This window comes from Mus caroli, chromosome 12 (genome assembly GCF_900094665.2).
Source record: "Mus caroli chromosome 12, CAROLI_EIJ_v1.1, whole genome shotgun sequence".
Classification (NCBI taxonomy): Eukaryota; Metazoa; Chordata; class Mammalia; order Rodentia; family Muridae; genus Mus; species Mus caroli.
The window spans coordinates 82,903,330-82,914,215 of NC_034581.1; the positions used below are offsets into that span (position 1 = coordinate 82,903,330).

Sequence of the window (10,886 nt, forward strand, 5' to 3'; positions counted from 1 at the left end):
GAGAGAGAGAGAGAGAGAGAGAGAGGGAGAGATAGAGAGATTTCTGTGGCTTGGTTAGCTCTTGGCCCCAAATTTATCATAAATCCCAGTTTGTACCATGTCTTGTTTTAGGTACAGGGAGACTGAGCTGGGTTGACAAAGTGCTCAGCCCCTGCAGTCACCTGAACTCAGAGGATTCCTATCCTTGGGAATGTTTTGCAGTAGAAAGAGAAACCACAGAATGTTCTACCACAGATCAGAGATTGGTGCATTGCTATTTTACCTCTTTGAAAATGTTCTTTGGGATATTTGAGTCCCTCTGGCACCCGACTGGGCAGTGGTATGGTTGGGTAACCCAGTGGTTTCCAGGATCAGGGTGCTGGCGAGTTGGCTAGGCCACCTGCCATCTTTGATTTTTTTTCTCCATTGTTCTGTGCTGGGGTTTCTCACTTGTTTCTTTTCTCCCCTCTAGACACAAGAAGAGGGATGCCGACTCTTTCTTCAGAAGGACTCAGATATCTTTCAGTGAGGCCTTTAGCCTCTGGCAGATCAACCTTCATGAACTTCTGCTTCGAGTGAAGGCCTTGAGGCTAGCTTGCTGGGTCTCAGCTCTCCTGGGCTGGCTGACTCGGGCTCCACACAGAATGTGACGGTCTTTCCCTGCCCCTTCATAGCTTCTTTCCACACCTCATTCCTTCCTTCATGCTGGGATGACCCACTGACCCATGGCTGCCTAGGGTTGGCTGTGGTCCCAGAGTGGTCAGCCATGGCACCCTCATGCTCTGCCATTGGAGCCCCTGCCTTGGGGTGGCCTTGTCTTGAGGTCCTGGGATGTCCTGGAGAGTGAGATGGGATAAAGCAACCTCTCTCCCATCTCCATTGACTTGGTCATCCCTACTTTTATGAGGACTGTGAGAATGGACCAACCACATGTGTCACAGGGGCGTGTTTAACTTGTAGGGAATAAGTAGAAACTCAGAACTTGCAGAGAACAGACTTTATATTTTTGCTGTATCACTCCCAAAGTTGTCCCACCTCAGTGAGGAAGACTGCATCTGAGAGGGAACGATGCAACTGTGGGCTCATGCTGTCATGGTGACACCTTCAGTGTTATATGTATTGTATATATTGTTTATTGTAATAAACCAATAAACAGTTTCAAGGTTGCAGGGACTGTCCCTTCTCAATCATTGTCTCCATTTAGACTTTCAGTTGCTCTTGCTAGCTGCTTCCTTGAGAAACCCCTAGGTTTCTCAGAGAGGCCTAGGAGAGTGAAGTCTGGTTTCGTTATAGAATTTATTTGCTAGATTGGGAGCAAATCCTCATGAGTCACAGTAGACTTAAACACCATGTACCCTGAGACCTTGCCTCCAGAATCCATGCAGGCTGTAAGACCCCTGCTGCTGAAGTGGATGCTCACAGTCATCTTTTGGATGGAACGCAGGACCCCTAATGAAGGAGCTAGAGAAAGTACCCAAAGAGCTAAAGGGGTCTGCAGCCATATAGGAGGAAAAACAATATGAACTAACCAGTACCCCCCGGAGCTGTGTCTCTAGTTGCATATGTAGAGGGAGGAGAGTTGCATTAATGGGAGGAGAGGGCCTTGGTATTGCAAATATCATATGACCTAGTACAGGCCAGGAAGCAGGAGTGAGTGGGTTGGGGAGCAGGGCAGGGGGAGGGTATAGGGGGCTTTGGGGATAGCATTTGAAATGTAAATGAAGAAAATATCTAATTTTTAAAAATGTCTTTAAAAAAGACTCCTGCTGCCACAGGGTCACACCCTGCTTCTTAGAGATGTCTCCTGCCTTCTACATCACAGACCTTGGTTGGAGCCCAAAGCTTAGAACTAAAGGCAGAGATGGGCCCCTACTCGTTTTCTATGACTGGGACACCTGCCTCGTTCAACTGGTCAGGTCAGAATTTGCCCCCTGGTTCTTAGTCAGTGACTTGAGTCTCAGGTCTAGGATTGTACTAGGTCCTTCCAGGTCTTTGGAGACACCAACCTTCCTGAGGAGACAACAGTCACCATGGCTGTACCCATCTGACACATCCATGTCATCAAATCAAATGCTGTCTCTAGCCTGTTTCCCTGCCAGCATTCACATCTCCCAAGCCCATTGTTTGCTCCTGTGTGTGCATGGACTGGGGGGTCCCTGGGACCCCACATATGGAAGGGCCTACCTCCATGATCATCCATGCTTGCAGAGATGGATAACTATTTGATCAGAAAATCTGAACCTCATTTCCGTTCTCCCTGTTAATGATACAAGCAGATTTTCTAGTGAGCAGAGACTGTTTGAATTCTTTTATTTTCTGAAAGAATTAATTGTTCTTGGTGACCAGTTGGATGTACCCAGGGACCCAGGAGAGTAATTCACAAGCTCTGTTATTAATCATGAGGATACATGCTGCATATTCTATTTTATGGTGTTTTTTATATCCACTGACGTAAATATAAATGTCCTTTCTGTTTAAGATCATGGTCTCTTTTCACTTTGGATGATGTAATGGTTGGCTTCCTCTGGGATTTAAAACATCAGCATGTTGCCTCTAGGTCTGGTAACCAGAACAGTTTCCAGGCGCAGGAAAGGTAAAAAACAGAGTTGGAAGTACAGGGAAGTTTGAAAATCTAGAAGTATGATACTTATGCGTGGCTTCCCACAGTACTGGAGACACACTATGCATGCTCCTTGAGTTCTCTTGCGTGCTTGAGCAGTGTCTATACATACCCAGCACACAGATACCCTGGCCTTTGGATAGTAAGGATACACATGTTGGGAGTCTTGGCAGACTTTGTGGTTTTCAGGAGGTATGAACTCCTTTTGAAAAGTTGCATATGCATCTACTGGCTCACAGGAGATGCTTCAAGGATGGCCAGGTTGATAGCCATGGTGTATCTTCTCTACAGCAGGATCAGAGCTGGTCAGCCACTGCAGGCTATAGGAGGGGCCTTCTTGCTACTGCACAGGGATACCCTAGTAAGACAGAGTTGCTCTAAGAGGCCCCCAAGCAGATTCTGAGTAGTGGAGCTGATGCCAGGCTTGCGGCAGCTCTTAGGGCAGGCACCTGTGGGAAGGGTGATGATGGAGCAAGAGATGGGTTCTGAGCCGGGGTGTGACCTGCAAGTTCAGAACCAGCAGGATGACTAAAACCAGAGTGTGGTACGTTCCTGGCAGTGGGGATGTGGGCTGCATTGACCACACTGGCCATATGGGAGTGTCCGTACATAACGGGAGGTCTTGAACACCAAATGACCAGGTACTACTGTTCCTGCTTGGTGAACTGAGGGAGGCCCAGCAGTCAGGTTTGACAACCACTGCCTCTGCTGCCCCCTCCCCACATTGTCCTCCTTTCCTTTTCCTTCTCTTCCTTTCCCCCCTCCTTCATCTCTGCTGTACTCTAGGGCTCAGGCTGTCTTTAGCTGAGGAAAGCAGGGCTCAGCAGCCTTGAGAAGAGGCAGTGGGAGCCCCGGCCTGTGCTGCTGCTGCCTTTTTTCCAGGGTCGCTGCCTTCTGGTCAGGCCTGGCTGCTCCTGGGATGCTATGGCAGCCCAGCCCCAGCCTGCCTCCCCTCTGTGCCAGGTTGCTGTCACATGCCAAGGCTGTAGGGATCTCGAGCACTTCTCTCCAGCTTTGTCTGTTTCTGGGTGCAGAGCTCTGACATTTCTTTCCATATCTCTCTCTCCTGGGGAAGGATCAGGCTGCTGAGACCAACACAGTGGTGGGTGTTCTGCCCCCCACCTCTGAGCCCCACCTTTCCAGCTCCTCTTTGCCCTTTATCCCTGCACCATGCATGATCTTTCTATAGATTTTTCCTGTGTAAACCAGCCACTTGGGGTCCTATTAAATCTTGAAATTTGCCTCTGTGAGCCTGGGTGGGGCCCAAGACGCTTCGATGGTAATCAGCCTCCATGGGATTGTGGTCTTGCTTAACCAGGGACCACACTGTGTTGCAAGGATTGAGAGTAGTGGTTTTCGGGGGGAGGGGGTGCCCAGGACAGCCACCTGTCTATCACCTGGGAACTTGTTAGGGATATAGACTTTCAGGTCTCTGTCCAGACTCACTAAACCAAACCCTGGCCTGAGGCAACCAACCAGTTGCTTTAATAATTCTTCCAGCGTATTCGGATGCATGCTTACTTCTCTGGTTCCACCTCGATGACTCTCAGAGCTTCCAGAACAGCAGAACCTCTGGAGAGCTTCATGTGTCTGAGATTCTGAGTCAGTTGGTTGGAACACAGGTCCAACACTTCCCCAAATTTGTTAATTTTTTTTTTTATTCTGAAATAATTTTAGATTTCCAGCAACCCACCACCCTTGCCTTCACTAATGTTAACATCTCATATGATCAGGCTGCCTTGATTAATTAGATGGTCATTCACTTCCGTACAGTGTTAGTAACCCAAGTACAGTTGGTACCGATCCAGTCAGATTCCTGCCAGGGTCCTCCCTATGCTGTGGCTCCTGTCTTGACTATGATGGCATTTCATTATCCCAACGCCTCAGAGTCCTTTGATCTGTAGCAGCCCAGTCTCTCAAATCCTTTTGTATTGGGAGACTTTGACTCTTGGGAAGAGTACTGGCTAGGGACTTTGTAGAATGGCTCTGTTTGGTGTTTGCTTTTTCATGACTAGACTTTGTTGAGGGGTTTTGATTAGGTGCCTACCAGGAAAAACACACTCTTTATCCTATCCTACCATGGGAACACAATGCTAATGTGACACAGCTCTGTGAAGCTTCTGAGCTGGGGTTGGGACCCCTGTTTTAGTCTCATATATCTTCCAGATCCTTCTGGAGGAGGAAGACACAGCTTATGAACTCATCATTTCTGGGCACCAGCAGACGCTCTTGCAAATCAAAAGGTTTTCAAGAAATAAAAACCACAGATAATAATAAGGCAGTGAGCACAAGGTAATCAAGTGGTATTGTGGTTTTAATGTTTACATCAACCACAAGTTAACTCTGTAACCATTCCTGATTGTCCTGGCCAGTGAGCATAGCACCATTAGAGCCCTAAGCATTAATCAGCTTCCCCGACAGAAGGCAGACTCAGTGCTGGGAGGTTTGCTGTGCAGGCGTATTGACAGTTTTAGAACAGAATGACCTGTGAGCTTTGTAAGGGGGGTATAGGCCAGTCAGGCAAGGTGGATTTGACCTGGTGGCCACTTATCAGGGCTTGCCACTCTAGCAGGGACAGATAAAAGTCTCAACTAGGCTGTGGCCAACTGTATCAAGATCAGCTGGTCATGAATGATGGAGGCTACTGGTGGGCCTGTCTCTTGGGTGATGATAGAGAGGGAGGGCCAGAGGGATGCTAGCAGCAGATACTTTCTTCTCTTCAAGACAGACATTGAGTGGACAAGAAGCCCTTCACCAAGCTAGTAAACAGAGACCAAAGCAAGGGATACATTTCTGCACTCATAGAAGGCTTCTAGAAGGCACAGCTCATTTGTCAGGGCTATTTAACCTGTTGCTCCTCCTTTGCCCAAAGCAAGCACATGCACACCAGTTGCCCATAAATATCCACAGACCTGGCTGCACGTGGCTGCACCATCACCAAATCAGATGTGTAGGATAGTACCGAAGGGCAAGGGTAAGAGCAAGGGCAGGAGTTGTCCCAAGTTCAAGTCTGATTTCCATGTATTTACCAATATTTTGCCAATATGTTCTTGGACAAGTAAATCAGGCTCTCTGGGCCACTAGTTTTCAGTGAAAGAAGTGGAAATACAGCTTGGTGTAGGTATAGTGGTGGCACACCCCTTTAATCCCAGCACAAAGGAGGTAGGTCTCGGATTTTGATGCCAGCCTTGTCTACAGAATGAGTTCTAGGACAGCCAGGACTACACAGAGAAACTCCCATCTCAACAAAACAAAACAGAAAGGAAAAGTGGAGAAAATAAGGCATACCTCTTATAAATACTGAGAGGGTAAGATATTATATAAATGATAGAGTATCCTTGGAGAAGAAAGCCACCCAGGAAATGCCCAATAAATAATTACTATTAACAGATAATAATAAGGCAGTGAGCACAAGGTAATCAAATGGTATTGTGGTTTTAATATTTACACATTAAACCACAATAAGTGGTCATGAATCACTTGTTCTTGAACAAGATGCGGGCATGAGTCCCAGCACCTACATGGTGGTTTACAACCATTAGTAACTTCAGTCTCCGAAGATCCAATGCCCTCTTCTGACCTCCATGGACACCAGGAACACTGTGGTGCACATATATACATGCAGGCAAAACATATATAAATATGTCACTCATAAAATAAATATATCGAAAAATTTAAATATAAACGAGATTAAAGGCTGAGATCTTGCTTTTTCCCAGCTTCCCTTGAAGCGAGGTTGACTCATGACATGTGTGTTGAAGGGGAATCTAAGGAAAGTGGCAAATTGTTTCTTTAGAGATGTATTAAAAAGCCGGGCGTGGTGGCATACACCTTTAATCCCAGCACTCTCTTGAGAGGCAGAGGCAGGTGGATTTTTGAGTTTGAGGCCAGCCTGGTCAGTTCCAGGACAGCCAGGACTATACAGAGAAACCCTGTCTCGAAAAACCAAAAAAAAAAAAAAAAAAAAAAAAAAAAAAAAAAAAAAAAAAAAAAAAAAGAAAGAAATATATTAAAAAAAAAAACCCACCACACCAGTGATTTATATGTGCTGCCTTTTCTTTCAGCATGGGAGGCTGCTATGTGGTTTGGGATGTCTGGATCTGTAGCAGCTATTTTATGACCTTAAGACAATTGAGCACAATATGCTATTTTATTGACATATTGCTATGGACTGAATTATGTCCCTGCTTCTGGTTCTTAAGTTGAACCCTTAACCTCAGTGTGACTATTTGATAGTTGTGCCTTTAAGGGATTAACTCAATCTAAACCAAAAATTTAAAGGTTCTGATCCTAAAGGGCTTGTATCCTAACAAGACAAGGAAGGGAGATCACAGCTCCCTGCCTACCTACCCAGAGGGGATGTGAGACAGTGAGATGGCGGCTGTTCACAGGAAGAGAGACCTCACTGGACCTCAGCGGTGCTTCCTCCCAGCATGCAGAACTGTGAGAAATCAATCCGTGGTGTGAAGCAACAGGTCTATGGCAGCCAGATGTGGCAGCCTCAGCCGAATAGAGGCACCGACCGTTCTCTGCCAAATGCCGGGCAGCCTCATGTCAGAACTTTGTGCCTGTTAGACCAATACTGCACTGTGAACTCAGAGATTTGAAGCTCATTACACAGATCGTACAAGCTAGAAGGACTCCCCTGGGAAAGGGCTCAGGTTCCATCTGAATTGGGACCTGCTATGAGAGACAGAGGTGATTGATTGGTTTTTATTGTGTTATGGTTGGGACCATGGCTATTTATGAGAGTAGACACAGGCTATATACCTGTTACATAAAACGGGACTAGGAGGCTTGTAGAGGCTTGTAGGAGAACCCCAGGTCTGTTATCCAGATGTCCTAAGCCTGTGGTTTGTGGTTGGCATCAGGATATCTTTGTTAGATCTCAAACATCCTGGCAGATTGTATTAGGTGTGGTTGGTTTGTTTAGCTGCTATAATGGATTCCTGTGAACTTAGGAGTGGCATACACATCATAGCTTCAGTTTCTCCTAGCTCCAGATGCCAGAAGTCTGGAACCAGACATTGGTCAGGAGTAGAGAATGAAGGGAATGTGTTACTTGGCTTTTTATGGTCATGGAGGCTGTCTGCATCCCCTGCTTGTGGCTGTATCACTCTGACCTTGCCTCTGTTACCATGCTTCTCCTCTGATCCTCCAATTCTCCCCAGAAAGACTGTTATAGTGAATATTAGAGCCATCTGACTAACCCAGAATTATCTCTCTCTGTCAAAAGCCTTCATAGAATTACATCCACAAAGTGTTCTGATCATAGGGTACCATTTGTGGACACCTTTGAGAACATTATCAAGAACAATAATGCTCTAACTTCCACAGTACTGATAACTGATAGTGCTAAGCTAGTGTTCTTCCTATTAGGAGACTTAGCAGTCAATAAAAACGTGTTTTAAAGCAATAAAGATAATAACAGCTAATACTGAGCATGTGTTTTCTCTGTGCACCTTATGTGACAACTCTACATAGTCCAGGGGGCGCCACTGTCAGCTTTGGGCAGATGGACACACTGCCCGGAAGGTATATGTCGCAGATGGAAGCAGCCAGGAACCAGTGGCGGGTGGTGATAGACTCTGAACTAGGGTGGTCCACAGCCAGGACTGGGGCTCAGCCCTTGGTTCTGTGACATTCCTTTGACTCTCTGTTTTTCTCCAGTGGAGTACACAGCTTGATCTGAGCTTGATCCTTCCCAGGCTGCTGGAGATGAAGCCCTCTCTGCTTTCCAAAGCCTCCTCAGGATGAAGATGCTGGGCACTTGCCCAGGGTACAGCTGGGTGAGGATTCCCCCTGAGTGTTATTTCTCACCTATGCATTTTGGCCCTTGGAAGCCAGGCCTCTTGGAATACTGCAGGCCAGGATATACCCTTTCCAGGAAATTCTCAAAAGGAGAATCAGTATCAGAAGTGCAATTATTTTTTTAGGACTAGAAGTAGTTGTGATTTTTCTAATTCTTTCCCTCCATCTCAAAAATTCAGGGAGTGGTGACCAGAATGTGATGCAATTAGGAGGGAAACCACATCCATCCAGGAGATTTGAAGGAGTTGAGTGAGTTTAGTCTTGGAGTAGTTCTGATGCCTTGAGTAGCCTCTGGTCCTTTCTCCTTTGGCCTGACTCCGAGTCTCTGATAGCGGCCAGCATCACCATCCTGGGTCAGGCAGCCAGAGGTCAGCCTAGTTTTCTTAGTTCTCTTGTCACTAGGTCTCTGAGCTGCAGCTTCCCTGCTGTGGCATGGCAGCTGCTGTCCCCAGGTGCTCTTCTTGACAGGTTGTAGTGACTCTGAACAGAGCTGCCAAAGGCAACAAGGAAAAGCAAGGCTGTAAACCTGGTGGAGTACAGCTCAGCCCTGGCAGCTTGTCTCCCAGGAGCCCTGCTGCTTTCACAGATACCCATCTTTTACAAGAGCACTGGCTCCTACCCAAGCCATGGAGGTAAACACACAACCACGCCCTGGCCATGGATGACTTCTATTACCAGTGATGTTTCTGAGCAGACTCTACTGGGAGCTGTGGAGAATGACCACTTCCTGTGGGCGCTAGATCCAGTAGCTAATCCTGGGTCACCCCATTCTTGCAGGTCAGATCCTCCCTTTGGTTTTCAAATATATGAACCAACAACTGCAGCCCGCCAACTGCACTCTGACACTCTGTTATTCTATAGAACTTGCTTTAAGTTCGTTATTTGCTTTTGGAGGGAAGAAGTCCTGATCATTTTCCTATAGGGCATAGATCTATCAGGTAATAGAGAGCCCAGAGAAGTCTAGAGGTGAGCCCCTGTACATGGATAGAGCATGAATCCACAGGCTGGGCACTCTGAAGAGAGCTGAGCAAGAGCAGACAATTTTAAGTGGCCACACATTCTACTGTCATTGCTGCTGCTGAAGGTATGATTCCGGGGTATGGTCTGAGTACTTTACATATCATTTGTGACCCTTGTTGCATTAGATGCCAGCTTTGTATGCTGGCTACGTCTCTTTTTTTCTAATAACCTGGATTGGGGGGAAGGGAGTTAGAACAGGCTATTTGGCTTAATTTTTTTCTATTGATTTTGCTTGCTGGTGTCTACACAGGTGATCCCCAGAGACTGGCAGTAGCTGGTTCCTTAATCACTGCATTATTTGATACAGACATCCTTGGGAATGGTTAGGACAAGGACAGACTCCCTCCCCACAGGTACTCATCGCCCTACTGCTGTGGTCAAGGCTGGCTAGCTCATAGGACCTAGCTGAACCCTGTGTGAGTATGGGAACTGAGGTCGTGTGTGGGCTGCCTCCCACCATTTCTCAGTCCACATTTCTGATTGAGTTTAGTAGAACCCATTGGAGAGTTGTCACCTGCCTGTGTCACTGTTCAGAGATCCATAAGATGTCCGTGTTGGCCTTCCCAGATAGTAGTAGGCTCACCCCAGACCCATGACCAGACTCTAATGTTCAGGTAGGTTCTCGCCCTTTTCTCCCTGCTTTTGTGACAAGTCTCAAGCTCTGCCTGCTGCGGGGACTTCTCTAGACTACTGTACCCCTTCTGACCTGTCCTGTCTCAGTCCCTCTGACCCTCTTCTCTATTCTAGTCACTCATCCTCGAGTTGTTCCTGTATTGTTGTCCCTAGACAACAAGGCTCATGAAGGCTTCCTCTCAAACCCTTCCAAGAGGAAGAAAGTTCATTTACGTGTGGCTATCTACATTTGCCTTGGCCCCATTGCCTGTGTCCTGGTTGGGAGAAGCGAGGTTGGTTAGAGGTGATGTTGCCTTGAAGGCTTGGAGCTTTGGATGGGAACTGGCTTTGTTTCTTGTTGGAGCGGGCTGTAGTAGGTGTGTCTTAGAATATTGGGAGAGAAAGGAATTTTGACCAATAGTTCCTGTTGGCACCACCCTACCAGGAAGGAGGCCTTGAGATCATCTGTGTGGGGCCAGAAGATCTCAGAATTTCATTATAATCAAAGGGCATGCATTCGGTGGCTTGGTTTTTTTAGTGAGTAGATCTATCAGTATCCATTTGCATAAATGCCAGGGCCCGGTCTCAGGCTTTGTTTCCTCTTGACATCATACACCTTGCAACACCCTCCATCCCCAGACACTACCCCTTTCTATCTCTTTTACTCACCATCTCTCCATTATCTCTTTACCCCCTCACCGTGTGGTTCAGAACTGGTACCTCTATGGCCTCTTTACCTCTTGAATTGTCCCTCATCTTTAGCCCTCTCCCCAACAAATTGCTCACTCATCTATAGGTTACTATAGGTCATAGTTACCTGCTTGCCTGTAGGTAGAAAGCCCCA

The 10,886-nt window shown here is 46.9% G+C and overlaps 1 protein-coding gene across 7 annotated transcripts in view; it reads left to right on the top strand.

Annotated features, from left to right (window-relative positions):
• Adck1 (aarF domain containing kinase 1) overlaps positions 1 to 1,153 on the top strand; it is a 102,273-nt gene extending 101,120 nt beyond the window's left edge. For all 7 annotated transcript variants that reach the window (XM_021178948.2, XM_021178949.1, XM_021178947.1 and 4 more), the window contains one exon: positions 452 to 1,153. In XM_021178948.2, the coding sequence (XP_021034607.1) occupies positions 452 to 629 (178 nt within the window). In that variant the 3' untranslated portion in view covers positions 630 to 1,153. The remainder of the gene's footprint in view (positions 1 to 451) is intronic.
• The last annotated feature ends 9,733 nt before the right edge of the window (positions 1,154 to 10,886 follow it).